Source organism: Rhagoletis pomonella, unplaced genomic scaffold, assembly GCF_013731165.1.
Source record: "Rhagoletis pomonella isolate Grant_MI unplaced genomic scaffold, Rhpom_1.0 Rhpom_scaffold_00015, whole genome shotgun sequence".
Lineage (NCBI taxonomy): Eukaryota > Metazoa > Arthropoda > Insecta > Diptera > Tephritidae > Rhagoletis > Rhagoletis pomonella.
In genome coordinates, this window is record NW_023458569.1 from 6,200,541 (window position 1) to 6,222,488 (window position 21,948).

The window sequence follows — 21,948 nt, forward strand, 5'->3', positions numbered from 1 at the left end:
CCCTATTCTCGATGAAATTCCCCTAAAATGAGTTTTGCCACATTCATATTTAAGGCACTTCAAGCCCACTTTTTGTTGAAAAAAAAAACTAATATCATTAATTGTGATATAAGTATATAATAAGGCCAGTCTTTTTTACATTTCGTGTTTATACATAATATAAAATGCTAATACGATGGCCTGGTGAGAAAGATGGCGAAAACGAAACGATAGTGTCAAACGAAAACCTGGAAAAAGTGAAAAATGTCGCTATGCGCTGTTGCAATTTCTTTAATATCCACACGGTTTCACGAGGCGATTACAAAATGAGAGATCTGTTATCACAATTTCTAATTTATAAATGCAATTTTATCCTCAATAGAAATGTTGTAATCAAAATCGTTTGTATATTGAATTCCCCAAAATTTAAAGTCATTCCACGATTCCTCCGAGAAATTCCAATTCCACCAAAATCGGGGAATTCTTGCCCGGTTGGCATCACTGATTCATATCTGCTTTGCTACAGAACTGGTCAAACGAAAATGACAGTTAGTCGTTAATATTTAATGAACATTTTACTAAATGACGGCATTATCTGTCTACATACGTACCTACACAAATATCGCAGGCACTAGGTAACTATAAAAGTTTAATTTTTTCAATATTCGTTTAAAGGCTTTCTGTGAAAGTGGATGCGCATTTTTAGTTTATAAACCAAAGTAAGGAAAACAACACGCAATATAACATTTAAAACTTCATGTATGCATTTTTAATGATGCGGATAATTAGTTTAATAATTACTTTAAATAGTTATAATGTAAACTTCGACACGTACCCATTTTGCTTGCACGATTTGTTTTTAAAACTCATACTTTTCAGGCTACTCAAAGCATACATTTATTTAGCTTACTCACGAATACTGCTTTAACTTTATTTACAGTTTGCTCATAAGAAACCGAAAATTGCGGTTTTCTGGAAACCTGGATTAGGCTGACATGGATGCAATTACCGTCAAATCTATTAAGGAAATGCCACTGGGCACCGTTGCCAGCAACAAAATTAGTTGCGGGAGCAGCAACAGCAGTAGTGGCTACGCGAGTGCTACCAATACCCCTACCAATCCCACATCGATTGGAAACAATAACAGTCACATCCGCTATTCGGATTCGCACTCTAACACACCTGTGGGCATGGTAGAACCTACACCAGTGGCCACAATCGCTGCAGTAACGCCGTACAACAATGAGACTTTCCAGCAGCAGCAACAACAGTTACAACAATATTACTCACACCTACAGCAGGACCATCCCTCACATTCATATCAATTGACAGATCCATTGCTGCAGCCCTCTGCGCCCCAGCATAAAAGTACCTGTGACTCCTGTGCCTTCTTGGCGGGTAATGACAACCCACAATCCACCAATATCGAGCGCAATTTTTTAGGCATGCGGCACCCGACAGCATTCTACACGGAATTGGAAAAGTCAAGTAAAATTTCCATGCAACCGGCGACACAGCATCACAACAAAACTACCAACAGCAACATCAACCATATTTATAATAGTGAGACTGGTCTGTATAATTCGAAACGTAGTAGTGAGGCGAGCACGTACGTAAAACCACAGGCCACCGCAACGCCATTCTATCCGCAGCCGTCGCAAACAAGTAGCTCCATGGTTTATTTTGATCCCTACAAAAACAAATTATCCACGAAGTTGGCAAAATACAATATCGATTACAGTGATAAACCGTTAGAGACCACAAACGAAGCGCCGTACGCGCAAAATTTTCAACAGAATTACAGTGGAAATACGTTCCAGGGTGCTGTGTACGGTGGAAGTTCGTCGCAAAGGAATCCACTGACTGCGGTCACGAATGCGCGCGAACCGCAGCAACGTCTAGGGGTGCCTTTTGGCAACACAGCTATGGCAGTTGGTATCAACATCGGTACTACAAGTAACAGCAGCAACGTCGGCGCAACTTATTTCGATAAATATCTGTACACTGTAGTGACTACGGCTGCACAGTCACCATTTTACACATCTACACAACCCGCAAATCTGTCCGCTGAACCACCACAATATGTGTCTGAAATACGGAACGATACCTATCATAAGACATCAACATCTTCGTCATGGCACTGGAGTATGGAGTATAGTAAGGGTAATTATCGTTCCCCGTCAGGGCATTCAAACGCCATTCCAACTGCCACCATACCACCCACGAATGCAAGCTACGTGTCGCCGAATACCGCTGTCGCCCCCAGTCGTGATATATATTACACACCTGAGAAATATAGCAACAAATATGATAAGTACAATTCTTATTACAATCCTCACCTACAGTATATGACAACGAATGCGGTTGGTCATACCTTCTGGCCGAATTCGCCTCATTCCACACCGTACCTTGTACCCGCACTTAACGATAGTTTGTTGCACGCGTACTCGCACCACGCATCGTTACCTCCGACCGGCGTCCCCACCGCTATAGCACCAGCACCTACGCATCCTTCACTCGCATATCACCATCCCTTTCCACCTTCTGCAGCTTCAGTCACTGATCGCCAAAGTTGTTGCTCACAACCATATCAGCAACAGAATTGTTACTATCCGCGCAATGCACAGCATCCTCACCTTCTTCCTAATGTATACAGCTCACACACGCAAACCGCAAGTGAAAACAGCAACAGCAATACCGCAGGGAAGTATGGAATGCTTGATTATGGACATGGTACCAAAGCCAAGGTCAATACTAATGATATCTATGCTAGAACGACGCCTACCTATGAGACCACAAATATAAATTATCATTCTTACCCGGTAGGTGTTACCCACAATCAGCAATATGAAAACCCTATAACACCAGCTACCGTAGTTTCACATCAACCGCTCAATCCAAATATTACGCCACATAGTAACATCTCAACTGTTTATTATAATGATCTCAACATGCAGACTGCTTATGATACCTACATTAGCCCAGTTCAAGTGCCGGCGTTACTACAACGGTGTGAAAGTTTAGTACAACGTGTTGAGCAGCTACCAAATTTGCCACCTCCCTACATACAGTCCACTCAAGTGAAAAGTTCACTAACTGACTTTCGAAAGCCGCCAGAAATAGTAGATGAGAACTGTTTTATAGCTGAAACGACGCTCACGAACATAAACGACCATTTGACTACAGATATGAGCAACTCTGCAAGCAACTTCCGACTTGAGAGTGGGATGCGTCTCAGCAATGCAATCATATATAGCCAAAAGACGGCGGAAGAGAGTGCAGATAAGACTGGCACTCCACTTACGCCAACAACTAAGATTTACTCTAGTCTGCGTGATTTTCTGAGTACTTGGAATGAAGATGAAGAAGATTTTGAATTCACGGATGAGCGGAAGTTGTCTGACACACCGCATTTCGATGGACAGATAATTGGCACAGAAGGCAAAACGAAACTTGCTAAGATATCAAATAAAATGCTTTGCGTATCAGGACTCCCAAGTGTGGCATATACACCAGTCTCAATCACCCTCGATTTCGAGGAAATAAGTCGAACACCGCAACAACCATCAAATACCTCAGCATCAAATATACGTTCCAAAACGCACGATGACGTTAATGTAGGCAGATCAACAGATGTAGAGACAAATCGAAATGTAAGCATAAGTTTGCCTGATATCATCATCGATATCGAAAGGTCTAGTAGTTCAACGCCAGCTTTTTCGAGCGCAGCAAAGGTCTTCAAGGTCGATATGAATATGAAATCTAAAAGCGAAGATATACACTATAATAATTTTGATGTTGAAAAAGAGATTGATGAACTTAAAATAAAAAGCGTTCAACTATCACGAAAAAACCATAATATACCGCCTCCATGCACGGATGGCGTAATAATGAGAATACAAGACATTTATTAATAAAATAGGGAACGATTTTGACCTCAAAGTTGCTGTTAGAAATGAGAGCAATATTGGCACAATTAATATGGCTAACAAACTGACTGATTCCGGAACTATTCTTCAAAATAGAATAAATAAAACGTTTGCAAAACGTAATCCCCAAACTTATATTGATATAATACATAAACTTAAAAGTTTTTCAAAATTCTACAAACGAAAATATTCGGATTTAATAAAATATGAAGGTGGTAATAAATTACGAAATCAAGGGCAAATTTTAGATAGCGATTTAAATTTTGCTGTGGTCTCAACAAAGCCCTGTAGAAAGGGGAAAGGAAAGCAGATTCATCTGAAACCAAGCAAATATTCATTCTACCAAAGAACTTTACGGTCTTTACGGCGCCACCTTATTATAAGAGGTAAACGGCTGGATTCAACTCTCCTCATGCAACAACACATTGCCCCAGTGGCGGAGAGCCCTTTACCTGTAATCAAGAGGAAAGTTACAAAGCAATTTTCTAGTAGAGCTGAAAACCAATTTAAGTTTTTTAATCCGAAAACTCTAAAATGCTTGACTATATGTTTAATAAATTCCGAGATATTTCGGATTAAGCTCTTGAATAGAGCAAATTTTAAGAAAGACATTACTGAACCTAAAATAATGAATACAGCTCCAAAGAAGGAAATTGAAATTCCCAATGAAATGTTGAAAGCAATATCAGATATTCCGCCCCCAAACCAAGCACAAGTAATTGAAAATAATGAGGAATGTAAAAAATCAGCTGATATTTTTGCTGAAAGCTCACTTAATGAGCAACTACTGTATGGAATTAAGACGGCTGAACATTGCACGTATCTTAACTCTTTGCGTCATTTTGTTGCAGAAAACGCGCCAAGTAAAGATATTGTTGTAGAGAGAATAGAAAGCTAGAAAACTGAAATTTTTGATGTTGAAAATAAAAATTTTATTGAGTCGACAAAAGTCCTTGACGGGCCTCCTTATGAAATACCTCCATCTTCACAGAATATGGAAGTACTTAAGGAGCAAATTTTTGAAACAGAAAAGGTGGGTGAAGAAAGAACTGGAACATCGAATTTCAATACAGATAATGGTAATCGAGTCAAACGAACTAAATTACAGCTCTCAGAAGATGAAACAGAAAAATCATGTGCACATTCCGAACAGAGTAAAACAATAGAAATTGGGTTTGTCGCTGTACAGTTGAAAAAACCAGCAATACGAGTGTTGAAATGGCTATGCATAACTTTGAGAATAGAGAACCCACATTGGACATTGTTTTCCCATCAAAAGATGAGAAGATTCGGTTAAACAGTTCTGGAGAGAATGTGTACCGAATCGTCGAAGATCATTTACATACGGAGAGGGTCAAAAATCCGCAGATCGAGATGAATATAGAAAAAAGCGAACAATCGGTAAGAGCGGATTCGCCAGGGATAACTAGAAATTGTGAATTATGTGATCAACAGTCTGAAAGATTAACAAATTTAGATGTATATGAGATGGAAAATAGTGTTGAAATGTTTAGAGCTAAAAAATTCGTTGAATATTTTCCTGAATCACCAAGACACTATTTTGAAAAGTCAGTTGACTTTGATGATAAATCCCCAGACTGCTACTCGTCGGGAAGTTCCGATTCATCTGCAACATCTTGTGGTTACAAATTAAAAATACTATCCTCGTCATCTTCTTACTTATCCTCTGACGAAGATACCAAAAGTAATACGAGGACGACATATAGCGATTCTAATGAAATGAAAGAATCAGAAAAGGAGCTTTCTCAACGTCAAGCAAAGTGAGTCGAGTAATAATTTCCAAGCAATTGCAAAAGAAAAACATATTGATGCAGACTTTTATACCCAAGATGACAGCAGAGATAAAAGGTACGATGTTCCGGTCAGAACTATAACAGAAAATGATATCAAGACCTTGAAACAAACATTAGGAAGGGGTAGTGATGAACATGAGCAAGAGGAAACCAGCCTTAAGAAGACTGACCAAAATGTATACGAAGATGAAAGGTATGCACATGCCAGCATTAATACAAATGTTTCGGAAGATAAAAAATACCATGATGGATATAAGACTACGGAAGATAACGAGCCGATGCAAGCAGAAGAAAGTGTTGTATTTAATGACGAATCAAATTTGGAAGCTCCTGTGAATGTAAAAGACTCTTTGGGGTATGAGGTGGGGAACGTGTTTGTAGAGACAAGCAGATTAGAAAGATGTGATAAGTTATGCGAAATGGAGTATTTGGAGACTGGCCTTGAAATAGGCGAAATTCAATCCCAAATCAAATATCTCTTTAATGCATCATTAGGAGCTAGCAAGGAGAATAGAGTACCGAGTTTAAAACAAATACTGCTGGACTTTCTTGAGAGAGAAAATTTCATAGAATATGATTCAAAAATTCACCGTACTGAAGATGATATAAATAGCAGAATACCAAAGCTAAGTGACCTTTGTAAAATTGCCTTAGGTAGTTCCTTCGAAATTAGCGCCACCAGTAATACAATCCAAAATGTTCCAGAAAAACTGGAGCGCGAATTGAGCGTTGAAGAAGCATTAGCGGAGATGTATCGACAAGCCGGAGTCGCTTTAGACCCCGAAGATGGCGATGAAGAAGAGAAAGAAGATCGTGACGTAGTATTAATTAGCCTAAAAGAAATTTTAGTTAGTGATAGTGACTTATATGTTTTACAGTGTGATATGAATGAAAATGCGCTTAGCGTTGTGGTGCATGCACAAGAGGTGGATTTGCCTATGGCAGTCCACGACGATGAGGATAATATCGCAGTTAGAGATGAGAATGACGACGCGGTTAAAGATGTCGCGCGTAATATGTGTTGAAGAGTAAATTTTAGGGCCCATTATGGTAATCGTTTATTAAAAAAGTACATACACCGTTGGATATTGCAATGCCTGATAGCCAGGTTCAGGGAACGGGAATTGAAGAAGGTCCAAATATAAGAAGACAGGTAGAGGTGAGAATTTCGATAGCTGCAGAAGTAGATATACATATATCGTTACCTTAATATAGAAAGGCCCCAATCTCACATCGTCGCTGAAATGCCAAAAAGCCGTAACTAGCTAAAATGTTTATTGCATATAACGATGTGGGGACTTAAAATTCGATGAAATGTATCATGACACCGTAGGACAGTAAATTTTACACACAAAAAAATTAATATATTCACGAAACTATGGGTAAATTATAGTAAAACTGCGTACTTAGTTCTTCTGTTTGACGTCAGGACTTTTTTAAAAGGACTTTGAAATTTAAAAAATATGATTATTTAAAAAAATTATTTAAAAAATTCGGTGAATTGTAGGATAACAATAAGGGTATCATATAAAACAAAAAATTCTGTAGAATTAAAACAGAATAAATTTTTTGGTGCATAACGACGAATGGGTTTGGAAAATGCACTTTACAATATTTTGTTTTTAATTATTGTGTGACTACGCACGACCTCATCGTCGAATTTCGTCCTGCAAACATTGTTTTCATAAAAATATTAAATTTATTAAAAGCACATTTTCAATACATGTACATGTAAACCGAACAACGTTATTGTTTCTAAATTCTACAGAATTTTCTCTTTCATTTGGTACCCATATTGATATTCTACATTGCACTGATTTTTTTAAATAATTTGTTTAATTAATCATATCTTTAAAATTTTAAAGTTCTTTGAAAAAAAAAATCCTGACGTCAGAGTGAAAAATTAAAAACGCAGTTTTACTATATTACTAAATTTTTATATAGTTTCGTGAGTATATCGACTCATGAGTATATTTCAGCCACGATGTGAGATAGGGCCTTTCTACTTATGTATATATTAAAGTAACGACATGTACATATGCATGTACATTAGGGTGGTCCAAAAACAGTAAAGTCGGAATTGAAATGCTCTCACCGCTTAGGATTGCTCTATATCGAAAAAAGTATACCCCTATTTTTTATTTTGAAAGCTAAAAAACTTGTATTTTTATAAGGGAAAAATAAATTTTTTCGTAAAAAAAATAAATATTTATTGATTTCAAAATGAAAAAATAAGGGTATACTTTTTTCGGTATGGAACAATCCTAGAGGGTGAGAGCGTAAAAATTCTGACTTTACTTTTTCACATGCATTTTTGGACCACCCTAATGTACATATGCGCTACCTTTCGAAATTAATGAAAGCGAACATGAAAGCGTAAATGGCAAAGCTAGCGAGAAATACATTATGTGTACATAATTTCAGAATGAACCATTTCGGAGCCATGACTTAAACGATGTTTCCAGGGCAAGTGATTCGCTCTCCCATTCGTAATTCGCTCTCTCATTCGTGATTGGCGCCCCAATTACGAACCGAATCACGTAATTCGCCATACAACATTTTGAGAGCGAACCACTTCATTCGTAGGTGATTCAGATCCAATCACCATGCGAATCAAGAACAAATCGTTGTCTTCTCTAATTTTTATCGATAACGGCTGTCAAAACACATACACCACACACATCCCCACGAACACAAACATTGAAAAAATAGCTAGATTCGTTAAAACTATTGATTTAGCTAATTAACCACTACACATTTTTTCTCCATCGTTGAAATGCACAATAAACAACACATTAAACAATAAAGAAAAGCAAAAAACAAGAAGCAGAGTTGCAAAGTGAATCAAGGAACGTGTCGTGTAAGCAGGTTGATTCGCCGTTCGTAATTCGGTCACGTGGAAATGCCGTTTTAGGGCGCGACATCTTATACATGTTTTTTGGTGAAAATATTAAAGTCACATGTTCCGGCACAATTTCAGTGTTCTCTTCCCAATATTTACAAATCGCTCATTTACTTTAATAGCTACACACTATACGAAATATACAAAATCGACTATGCAGAAATTACCGCTACCTGTTCTTCTATGTATGTTGTGTAAAAATTTCATAGCTTTATCAGTTAACAATAGCTCATTAAAAGAAAGTCTATCTTCATTTTTACTATGGGGGTATGTACATGCATATCAACTCAAAACTTTAAAGCTGTGTTTTTTTGAGTTTTTGGTTTTTTTTAGTGATGACAGTATTGAAATAAATGAGCGATATGTATGTATATAACAAAAGACATAAAACAAAAATTGCACATTTTTTGTTGCCATTGGAAACCTTGTACTATAGGAAGAATCTCATAAAGTAAAAGTAGTTAAAAATATGTAAAAATTTTAATATAAGTAAATAGAAAGTTGCATATTCTGTTTTAAGTGCTGCAGTAAAAAAACGATTATATGGTTGTGTTAAAAATAATTCACTGGTTTAAGTTTTGCTTTAAAGTAAAATTATAAATAGTGTTTTTAATTGTAATTTTTTTTTAATTTAAGTCAAAACATAAGATAAAAATCTGTATTTTTATTCGCATGAGTGCATTAAAAATGGCCAGACTTTTACTTATATGTACGCATTTGTGCTTGTATGTTCATATACTATTTTGAAAAAACATTTTAACTACGTCAACTAACCAATAATCAAATATAGCTTCGTTTCTTTGTAAACGAGTGGCTAAAGAACGCTCAACTCGGGTAAATTTTTTTTAGCTACTTAAGCAACCCTGTTAGTATCTAGCAAGAAACGTGTGATTAGTTTATTGGGATTTATGCACAAAACCAATTAAAATGTGTAATTTTGGGAGGCATTTGAGTAATCTTTATATATATGTATTTGACTAATATACACCAGAAAAAAGTCAGCTAAATATATTTCTCTCAACACATATGTAATTTGGTTATAGTTACATTATTAAGTTATAGGTAGTTATTAAATCATGTGTTGAGAGAAATACTTTTACCCGCCTTTTTTCTGGGTGTATAAATCAAGTATGTACACAAGGAAACCAAAAATTTCCCTAAGCACTTTCTCATAAAAAATGCATAATAGAGTAGTGTTTTCTTGCTTAAAAACACTACGCAACGGGTCGCGTATTTATTAACCAACCTGAACTCGGAAAAATAGCCGAATTTGTGTTGTTGCTTTGTAGGTATGTGTTTCGTTACTTTACCGAGTGTTCTATTGTAGCTTTGATGCAAAAGAATGCACCTTGTGTTTCTGTCAATCATGATTTGGTAATAGTACCAAATGGTTATAGTTAACAAACCTTGTGTTGGGGGAAATATTTTCAGCTGACTCTTTTTTCAATGTAGCTTATACATACATATATGTACATATGTATGTGTGTAAATATTCTGCAGGGAAAGCTACCTGCAGCCCTGCAGGAAATGTATCTAACTATAAGCTAACTTTAAGTTGATTAGGAAGGAGCACTATTATCTGTATACTTTCTTTGACGAAAGCTAACTATATTTATATGACGATGGCCGTGAAAGTTTGGTTACCTCTGCGTTTCATGCAACTAACTTGTAACTAACTACTTTTGGACATAAAATATCAATAGGAAAAACAAAATATTTTATTATTTATTTTATTGCATTTCATATTTGTTTACATATTCTGCTGTAGGTGGTCTCATATTGGAACTTCGTCAGACCTAATTTCAAAATGATAATATGAAATTTCGATCTACCTTTTATTTGTCCTGAATTCAAAAAAGTATTTGAGAAGTGCAGGATATTTAAATAGAAACGCGTTTAAAGAGAACTATCTCCTGCATTACTTGTCAACTAGTTTCAAGTTAGCTTTTGTAGCTAACTACAAGTTATACATTTTACCCGCAAAAAAGCTAACTACAAGTGGGTTATTTTTTATCAATTCATAAGTTTCTTCTGCAGGGTAGTTGTGAACTAGAATACTACCAGTTTGCGTTTCAGCTCAACGACATAGTAGTTCGTTCTTCTTCCTGCTACCAACTTGTATTTTCACCACGGCTAAGTCCTAGGAAATTGGAATTTTCCCGCTATGAATCAGCACCTAGCAGTGGAAATACTAGTAACATCATACCAGTTGGCGGCAGTGCTAATATTTGAGATTTTTTAATTGTACTAAGTTAATGACATAAAGTGTAACGTTTTTAAGCTCAATTGTACTTTTCACTTTTTCCGTCAATGCCATTACCTCTCTTTTCCCGTACCCGAAAAAAACACTAGGGTTGTTCAGGATGTTGTGGAAATGGTCTTGGTCTTGCAATTGGTATTGTATTTGCAAATTTTATGTTTTCTACCACGGCAACCGTCTATATTTTATTGTTGTGAATTTACAAATGCAAATAAAAGAGCATATGCACAAGATCCTGAACAGTCCTACTATTTTTGTCTACTGCAGTGTGTTTATTGTTCAATTCATTGTACAGATTCATTGGGTAAGACTTAATTTAACGTAACCTAGGCATATTGAACAGGAAGTAGCTGTAGAGCATATGATTTTTTTTTTTATATTTGGTCTCTAAAATATCAAATCATTTTAATTTGTTTTTACAAAATCGTTTTAACCATACTGACGTATTTTTCTTCGTGCGTCCTACTGCAATTTACAATGTTTTTAATGTCTCGAGTTTAAGCAAAAAGGATTAAATATAATAATATTTGAGTTTTATTTTTTCGCTCAAAGGAAATTATTATTGCCCGATTTTGGGTTTTCGATCGAAAATAATGATTATTTTATGATTTTTATTTTTTTCGCTCAAAGATAATACGTAGTTATTATTAGTTTTCCACTTAAGAATAATGATTATTCCAAATTCAAAAAACTCCAAAGCTATACCACAATGATTTACGACGTATCCTCTTCAGAGGTAGCGAAATCCTATTAAAAGGAATATATCCCAACATTTGCAAGTCAAAATTTCAGTTGGTTGCGTCTGTATGGCCTTTTAAATTTCAGAGATAATCATTTTTGGAAAAATAAAACTCGATAATTATTATCTCTGGGCGAAAAATAAAACTCAATAATAATTATTATTTTTATGCGAAACAAATGAAAATCATAAAATAATGATTGAATGTTGACTTAAATTATTTTACTCACAATGATAACCGTCCCTGCTTTGATCATAAAAAAGTCAGAATGCTTTTTTGACACTTTAGAGAAAGGAAGGAACAACAAAATAACTTAAGAGTTGTTTTTGTTCTTATGCTACTACCTCCTTAATGTGCCTTGAATATAGTTTATCATTGAGATCCCTTCATTAAATTCCACATTTATAAAACTACATCCCGCAACAAAATATTGCCCGGTTTGGGTCATGTGTTTTATTTATTTTTTATATTTTTAAAATAATATTTATTTTAGCCCATTGTATAACAAAAATAAACCAACATTTCAAAAATCAAAAAAAAAATCAACAATGGTGTTGCGCATTTTCTTCTATATAAAATAAAATGCGAACATTTGTTATATGGAAGAATGTGCGCAACACCATCAACAAAAAAATTCAAAAAACCAATGGTATTTTTTAGATACTTCAAACTTGCACCTTATTGTACTAGAATCAACGGCCTACAAAATGTTTACCCAAAAAATGTCTACGAATTCTGAATAAAAATCGTGATATTTTTATGAAACTTGGAAATTTGGATTTATTAGTATGGGTTTTGTTAGACAGTGAGCTATACTTACAAAAAAACAGCGTTATAGCGTTTTCTTTTTTCGAAATAATGTTGCATTTATTCTGCCCTGCGACAGGGCTGTCAAGTTTTCGTGTTCCTTTCTCGGCATCTTCACATGCATATTGCGTGCTCTTTCTTTAAAATGTTGCACTCTGATAATGTTGCCATATAAGGTGAAATTTTTTTCGAGAGTGAAAACGCCATAAGTATTTGGCCGAGCTTCTCCTCCGAATATTGGGGCGCGCCTTGATGTTGTTACACAAAAAGCAAGGACCTATAGTTTTACGCTGACTCCGAACGGCGATTGTATCTTTACGAGAAGCTGTTTTTCATGGCAGAAACTCGGAGGTTTGCCATTGCCTGCCCAGAGGCGACCACTATCAGAAAAAACCTTTTTTGGCTTTTATTTTTTGATGTTGGGTTGAATCGGGCTTGAACCCAGGCTCTGTGTAGTGATAGCGCGCACTGTTAACCACTACACCACAGCGGCCGCCAATAAAAATTAAAAACTATGCCGACGACATCGATATTATCGAGAGAGAGCCAACGCGAATAGGTCTGGTGGTGAACGAGGACAAAACGATGTATCTCCTGTCATCACACAAACAATCAGAGCATACGCGTCTTGGCACCCACGTCACTGTTGACAGTTACAAGTTCGAAAAAGTAGACGACTTCGTTTATTTGGGAACCAGCATTAATACCAATAATAATGTCAGCCTTGAAATCCAACGGAGAATCACTCTTGCCAACAAGTGCTACTTTGGACTGAGTAGGCAACTGAGAAGTAAAGTCCTCCCTCGTCGTACAAAAAAAGCTCACACTCTATAAGTCACTCAATATGCCTGTGCTGGTGTATGGCGCGGAGGCATGGACAATGAGAACATCTGATGGAGTGGCTCTTGGAGTTTTCGAAAGAAAGATTCTGCGACAGATTTACGGACCTTTACGCGTTGGCGATGGCGAATACCGCAGACGATGTAACGTTGAGCTGTATGAGCTTTACAACCACCTAAAATAATGATTATTTGACAAATTTCAATGAAAAAATCAAAAGAGTCAAAATATCGTAGAAAAATTTCGAGTATATAAATGTGCAAGTTCTTTCATGCTCTGTATGAATCTCGTACGATTTCAAAATTTTTGAGCGATATCTATAAAAAGTATAACAAAGAATAACATTTCGATTTTAAATTAATCGCTATAAAAAAACATCATATATCGAGTTATGTATATCTTTTTGATCAAAAATAAAACTCATTTTTCGAGTGTTATTTTTTTGCTCTGAAGTAATAATTATTTTATGAGTTTTTTTCTTTTTGATCAAAAATAATCATTATATTATGAGTTTTATATTTTTGATCAGAAATAATCATTATTTTTGAGTTTTATTTTTTTCATCAAAAATAATGATTATTCTTTGAGTTTTATTATTTTGAACGAAAATAAAACTCATTCCTTGAGCGTTATTTTTTCTCTTAGAAAATAAATTAACTTTTGAGTTTTATTTTTTTTTGGCAGATCGAAAAACTCAAAACGCCTCACTTCACCTAAACTGAACTCACCACACCTCAACTCAACTCACCTCACCTCACCTCAACTCATCTCAACTCACCTCACGTCAACTCACCACACCTCAATTCACCCCAACTCAACTCAATTACCTTACCTCAAGTCACTTCAACTCACGTCATCTCAGTTCAGGGAAGCAAATCACAAATACATTTTATTTCTGAACTGATCAGCGCGTATTTGCAAGTCAATTCAACAATATCATGTACACATTCGCGAAAAATGCCAATGTTGAAGGGAGGGCTTAAAATGCAAATATTCGTAACATCCCTGGTTTGTACCAGGGTTGTTGCGAATATTCGCATTCGCATTCGCAACCGCGGAGCTTCCGCATTAATTTTAACATTCGCATTCGCTTTCGCATTCGCAAAAATTAATGCGGATATTTTGCGAATGCGAATATTGAAAGGACCGAAAATTACAGTTATTTTTTTTACGAGTTAAACTTGGCCAAATATTTTTTATTCCACAATAAATGTACTTTCCGGATAGTAAACAAACCGCTTATCCAAATTAGGGTCAGGTATGTATTTAAATGAATTTCTTTAGTATTAAGTTATAAAAAAATATAAATAGAGGTGGTAACCTTCATTAGTTATTTCTGTTTAAAAGCTATTTCAGTCTTTCATATGATACCAAATTTGTTTAATTTGGATAAGCGGTTTCTTTATTATCCGGATAGGACGTTTATTTCGGAATAAAAAAGATTAGGCCAAATTTAACTCGGAAAAAAATAACTGTTATTTTCGGTCCCTGGAACATTGTGCAAGACACAGACGTATATCTAACCAGTCACAGAAGAAAGAATTAAAAATGAGTTATAAAAACTAAAATCGAAAAACGTGACGTGACAAATTCCGAAACAACCAAAAATAATGAGAATGAAGAATTCTTTCGAAAAAAACGGTGTTGAAACAACAATTGTGCCATGATGCTAGATTGTGAAGATGAAAGTCAGGAGGATACATCCGACATTTGCAGCCCCGATAAAATTCTCAAAAAGTAATTATTGCACCGCAATAAATATAAATAAATATAACTGAAAGTCCTCTCAACTGGTGCAGTGTCAATCGAAAAGAATTTACAATTTTGCCAAGTTTCAAGTTTTTCAAGTTTATCGCCTCGAGCGAGTAGTTATATAGTGGCGCAGGTTTCATTTACGACCCTTCAAAAAGTTTTTATTAAGTACAATGTTCCAATTTTTGAATTCAAGTACTAAAAAGACATTCAGTCTTATCATGAGTTTAATTTCCCCCGAACCGGTTCACTTTCACTTATGGGTTTCATGTACATATTTGTTATGGGCGGAATACAAATTTTCGGGTGAATTTTTTTTCGGGCAAAACTCAGGATAAGGCAGATTATTAAAAATTATTAACCTTTCCATTTTTTATTTACCTAAATCACTTAACTTACCCACCTAAATTATTTCTTAAAAATACATGACATCCGCATACGCATTCGCATCCGCGGATGTCTAAAATTCCACATTCGCAACATCCCTAGTATGTACATATGTAAACACATATGTATGTGTGCAACGCCACCAGTTTTCGGGAGTCGAATACCGGTACCTCGCAAATCTACCGAACGCAAGTCTACTAAGTGCTCATTTATACACGGCGATTTTTGTTGCCGCAACTCGTCGTTCGTAGGAGAGAGCGTGACGAGGAAAGGAGAGGGGCACCGGGTTGCTCGTGTTCGGGTAACACGTTTGTGCTCTCGTTCGTCTGTGTAAATTGAAAAGCTGTTCACAGCTGACAACAACAATTGCATACACACAAATCGCCGTGTGTAAATGAAACGAGCAATTCCAAAAGGGAATGTGAAAAATCGCGTCTGTGCTATTTATTTTCCTGTGATCGAACGCTCAAAAGCTGCAGCGCACAGTGCGGCCGAAATCCAAAAGTGCGGCCAAAATTGGAAAAACAAAGTTTCCAAATCGGGTTTTTTCATTATTGAGTTGGCTAAAGGGATCCTCTAAGAAGCGAAAACCGTTCACAGTAACGGCGTGCACCCCAAGTTCCTTCTTTATTTTCAGTCGGAATTTGGCCTTCGCCCATGCACAACAATCAGGTGGATTCAAAGGGAAACGTCGTAAACGTGAAAAAGTCCAACAAAACCAAATGGAATCTACGTCTGAAGGCTAGTAAAATACGTAAAAATGTTTGTGAATATCAACACTCTAACAGAAATTTTTTTAATAATAAAAATATGTTTTTTTTTTGGTTTTATTTTTTAACCAAATTTGTGTTGTTAAATGAAATACCCAGCCAGCAAAAAAGCCCAAAACCGATCCGAAAAAGGACATAAAAGTGGATGAAATGCGGATTTTTGTCCGTTTACTGATTCCATTTCCGGATACTTTGACGATCCGTTTTCCCACTAAAGTGTGCGGCAGAAACGTACGTACAGACAATAGTATGTGAAACGGATACGTTTTCGGCTGTTTTTTTCTGAAATTTGTCTGATAGAATTTTTCGTTCAATACGCTTTCCTTCTGCACTTCACAGATACTTTTTCATGGTTCAAAAGAAATAAAATAAAATTAGGAAGCGGCTGACGGCATTCTAACCCGGCACCTTCTGGAAGCTAACGAATAGCGGCACACTCCTCTGCACGCTCAGCCACTGCCGACTACGCATGTATGGTTTCAAATGTTTAGCTTAAGAAAATAAAATACAATTATTGCTTTCAAATGACATCATCTTTTTCGAACGTTTTCCGGGTACGAAAATTGATGATAACTGTAGGAGTTTTTTGTATGCGTTCTCGGATACGGAAAATTGAACTAAACTGCACTGTTTCCGGATACGAAAATTGATGATAACTGTAGGAGTTTTTTGTATGCGTTTTCGGATACGGAAAATTGAACTAAACTGCACTGTCGGCGAAGTTTACGTTTCTTTGCTGGCTGGGTAGTAATAAAACGCTGTCGGTTGCTACCTTTAAACCTACTAAAGGTTACTTAAGAAAGTATTAGCTACTGAATAAAATAAAATTCAGGTGCCCGAATCTGCCACTGAAATTTTAATATATTTTTTCTTAACACGCTTATATTAGCTTCACCTGTATGTAAAAATTTGGAACTCTTTAATTAAGTAGATTCCACAGAAAGATTCCGGGTATTCAGTTTTGTAGCCCATTTAATTTAGGTATAAAAAAGTGCAAGTTTAAAGTAGTTGCGACTTACGGTTGATTTTTAGAAACTTTGTTGAAGGTGTTGCTCATTTTCATCATATTTATCATCGAAAATACTTCGTATGGAAGAAAACGTCACAAAAAAAATTCTCAAAAATCAACGGTAAGCCCTAGCTTCTTCAAACTTGCACTTGGTGGCACTAGAATTGAATGGGCTATAAAACTGCATACTCAAAATCTTCCTAAAAAATCTAATTAAAAAGCTCGAAATTTACCAGACGCCATACTGGATCCGCCATTTTGAATTTTGAAATTCTGTCAGCGGATTCGTAATTAGTGACCCCGTAAACCCCTAGTATGAAATTTGGAATCATTTCTTCAAAGCTTCGAATTTTGGCCGCACTTTTGGATTTCGGCCGCACTGTGCAGCGTGGCGTTTGAAATTTTATTATTCGGCTGAACTGATTCTTGATGATAATTTTAACAAAATTGTCATTTAAACTCGCTATATCTCAGTCGTTTGTGTATCGATCGATTTGAAATTCATACAATAAACTACAAACTATTCCAAAGAATTTTAGTTTAACACCACTTCTTAATACTCAGTACAAATAAAACTACAGGTTTATAACTTTTTTATCAGAATTAAGAGGGTGTTTGTTTTCTAATGCAAAAGTTGTGTTACGTTTGAAATATATTTTTTGTTTTAAAACAGTGTGGTAGATTACTATCTAGGGAAGTTTTTGCGAAAGTTTCAGAATTAAACATCAAGTAGTTGCAAAGTTATAAGAATATTATTATGACTCGCTGCGCTCTAAAAGGCTTTATAACTCGGAAAAGTAAAAAAAGTCCCTTTTTTATTAGTGATTTATATGTAAAAAGGCTTGATCTTCAAACTTAGATAACTAGGCACAATTTTAAAAATTACCATAATTCAGAAAAATTACAAATAAAGTTTTTAAATAAATAAAATAAATATAAATTTTCAACATGCAAATGGGAAAATTTTGGAAAACGCAATAGTACCATCGTATATCCCGTACAAAAATCTATAGAAATCATAGTTTTCGAATTAGTTTTCCCATTTTCTGTCTGCTTCCCAGCTAGTCGAAAAGTAGCTTGTTTTGCACCGCTCAGGGTGCTGGGATATTTGATGTGAATTTATATAAACATAGAAACAAAAAAAAAATTAAAAAGTACCGAAAAAATTTAAAAAGTAGTAGTTATGTAAAAAGGGGTATCTACATATGTATTGCTTTATTTTGGTACTTTTCAGTCCGATATTTGCGTGGTGGTCACATCTGGGAAACAGAACATGGATAAATATTCAACATTTATTATTTGTATTTAAATGATAAATATGAAATTCCTTTCTGTAATAATGGAGCACTATTATACTAAAACGACCCAATAACCTTTAGAAGTTGCAATATGTAACCAATAGCCTGATTTCTTACTACCTGGTGCATAATATGCTATTGGAACTAGTAATGTAACTAGTACGAAAGCGACAATTGTAACTGACCCCGCTGCGGGGTTTTTTCTTCAGGACTCTGCTTACAAATACGCGCTGATCAGTTCAGAAATAAAATGTATTTGTGATTTGCTTCGCTGAACTGAGATGACGTGAATTGAGGTGACTTGCGGTAAGGTAGTTGAGTTGAGTTGGGGTGAATTGAGGTGTGGTGAGTTGAGGTGAGGTGAGTTAGGGTAAGTTGAGGTGTGATGAGTTGAGTCTAGGTGTAGTGAGGCGTTTTGAATTCTTCGATCTGCCAAAAAAAAATAAAACTAAAAAGTTAATTTTTATTTCTGAGAGAAAAAATAACGCTCAAGAAATGAGTTTTATTTTCGATCAAAATAATAAACCTCAAAGAATAATCATTATTTCTGACGAAAAAATAATAATTTGAAAAAATGGTAGAAGTGATAGCTATTTCGGAAATCACCACATTTCCTCATCAGACTGCTTTCAGTAGGATTCGAACCGACGATCCCACTGACTCAGCCAGTTGCCTATGCACCGTGCTAAGTACGCCTTGTAAATTATCGTTTGCTTTTTTCCCCTATTTTCATTTTTGTTATGCCAACACAACCAAGAGCAGCTATTCCGCTGCAATTCACTTGATCATGTGGTTATTGGTATTGTTGGTTTGTGCTAATAATTCTATTAAAAAAAAATAACAAAAACAAATTACTTAAGGACGAGCACACCTAAACATTCTAAAAATAGAATTATTAGCACAAACCAACAATACCAACAACCACATGATCAAGTGAATTGCAGCGGAATAGCTGCGCTTGATTGTGTTGGCATAACAAAAATGAAAATAGTGGAAAAAGCAAACGATAATTTACAAGGCGTACTTAGCACGGTGCATAGGCAACTGGCTGAGTCAGTGGGATCGTCGGTTCGAATCCTATTGAAAGAAGTCTGATGAAGAAATGTGGTGATTTCCGAAATAGCTATCACTTCCACCATTTTTTCAAATTATTGTTGCTTTTCCACAATAAAATTTTGATTTAAAAAACGGCCTCGAGCTCAATATAAATTGTTGAATATAATTGTTATAAAGGCCAAAAAATAACAAAAAACAAATAACTTAAGGACGAGCACACCTAAAAGTTAAACATTCTAAAAATAGAATTATTAGCAAAAACCAACAATACCAGCAACCACATGATCAAGTGAATTGCAGCGGAATAGCTGCGCTTGATTGTGTTGGCATAACTAAAATGAAAATAGTGGAAAAAAGCAAACAATAATTTACAAGGCGTACTTAGCACGGTGCATAGACAACTGGCTGAGTCAGTGGGATCGTCGGTTCGAATCCTATTGAAACAAGTCTGATGAGGAAATGTGGTGATATCCGAAATAGCTATCACTTCTACCATTTTTTCAAATTATTGTTGCTTTTCCACAATAAAATTTTGATTTAAAAAACGGCCTCGAGCTCAATATAAATTGTTGAATATAATTGTTATAAAGGCCAAAAAAAACAGAAACAAATAACTTAAGGACGAGCACACCTAAAAGTTAAACATTCTAAAAATAGAATTTTTTACATAAACCAACAATACCAACAACCACATGATCAAGTGAATTGCAGCGGAATAGCTGCGCTTGATTGTGTTGGCATAACAAAAATGAAAATAGTGGAAAAAAGCAAACGATAATTTACAAGGCGTACTTAGCACGGTGCATAAGCAACCGGCTGAGTCAGTGGGATCGTCGGTTCGAATCCTACTGAAAGAAGTCTGATGAGGAAATGTGGTGATTTCCGAAATAGCTATCACTTCTACCATTTTTTCAAATTATTGTTGCTTTTCCACAATAAAATTATGATTTAAAAAACGGCCTCGAGCTCAATGTAAATTGTTGAATATAATTGTTATAAAGGCAAAAAAAAATAATAACAAAAACGAAAAAAAATAAAACTAAAAAAATAATGATAACTTGTGATCAATAATAACATAATAATAATATAAAGCTCATAATATAATGATTATTTTTGATCAAAAAGAAAACAACTCACAAAATAGTTATTATTTCAGAGCAAAAAATAACGAAAAATGAGTTTTATTTTTGATCAAAAAAATATAACTCAATAAATGGTTGTATTTTCTGTGCAATACAATCAGAGCTGTGTAATGATTGAATCAATTGAGTGTGCATTCTCATTTTTTTCGTTTCGAAAATGTGATTGTTTGATGTAAAAAATTTAACAACCACTCTTGAGATTGGTTACAAATTGTAAACACAAAATATGTAGTGTGTTATGGAATGGTTGACACCCATTCACATAGAGAATGTGAATGCAAAAAGAGAACTCAATCATGTATGATTGGACGTTTATGGGAATGCAATCTGTCAATATCATTCAGTACTAATACTATTTGTTGTATCAGGGTTGAAATTTTTGTACTCAAAATCAAAACCAGAAGATTGCCATCAACCTCAAAATAAGTAAACAAATAAATATTTGGTGCTAAAATATTTTTCTAAGTGTTTGGCCGAACTTCTGCTCAAACTTGAGGCATGAGTTCTGATTTTATAAGAAGAGTTTTCAAGGCAGAAATATACTCGAAGGTTTGCCATTGCGTGCCGAAGGACGACTGCTATTTTGGGTTATGATCTGACCAGGTATTTAACCATGGTCCTATGGAGTGGAAGTACGCACATGTAATCACTCTGCTACGGCGGCCGCCGTAAGTACATGCTATACATATCGTCGTTTAAAGTACAAAACCGCGTATCAAGAAAATGCAAAACCGCGTAATTGCATAAATTATTTTCTATAGAGTAAAGTCACCGATATTTCAAAATGGTTATCTTTTTTATAAAGCAAACGTATTTCTGGCTAGTATATTTCAGGACGAATGGATAAGAATTGAGCCAAGAGCTTTTGTGAGCAAATCCAATTTTTGGCAGCCAATGTCAGTCACACGGTTTTGCAGAATGACGATACGCGGTTTTGTACTTTAAACGACGATATATATGTACACATATTAGATTATTTATTCTCAAAATGCATGAAAACTATAGTATGCTTGTAAACAATTAATAACATTTTGTGATAAACAGTTTTACAAATGTATTTGCACTTCAAATTTGTATTTTAATAAAGTATTAATTAAATAAATTATTATTGTAAATTATTATTTTAATATATAGATATAAAGCTATTTATACTTGGCAACTCTTGGACTTTTCTTCATTTGTAACAAATGACAGCTGTATACAAAATAAAAAAATAATTGTATTTTTCAAATTTAAAGCAAACGGGCGTTCTTTACAAAAAAA

The 21,948-nt window shown here is 35.2% G+C and overlaps 2 protein-coding genes across 2 annotated transcripts in view; one reads left to right on the top strand and one right to left on the bottom strand.

Moving 5' to 3' along the window:
- The first annotated feature begins 896 nt into the window (after positions 1-896).
- Positions 897-7,221, top strand: LOC118749357. Its single transcript, XM_036484151.1, is given in 5 exon segments — positions 897-3,836; positions 3,883-4,801; positions 4,859-4,987; positions 5,065-5,693; positions 5,695-7,221. Coding segments are annotated over 5 exon segments (5,592 nt in total). The 5' UTR covers positions 897-974; the 3' UTR covers positions 6,748-7,221.
- A 3,565-nt stretch (positions 7,222-10,786) lies between these two features.
- LOC118749358 overlaps positions 10,787-21,948 on the bottom strand; it is a 14,760-nt gene continuing 3,598 nt past the window's right edge. Inside the window, exon 3 of the mRNA XM_036484152.1 lies at positions 10,787-10,845. Within this exon, the coding sequence (XP_036340045.1) occupies positions 10,787-10,845 (59 nt within the window). The remainder of the gene's footprint in view (positions 10,846-21,948) is intronic.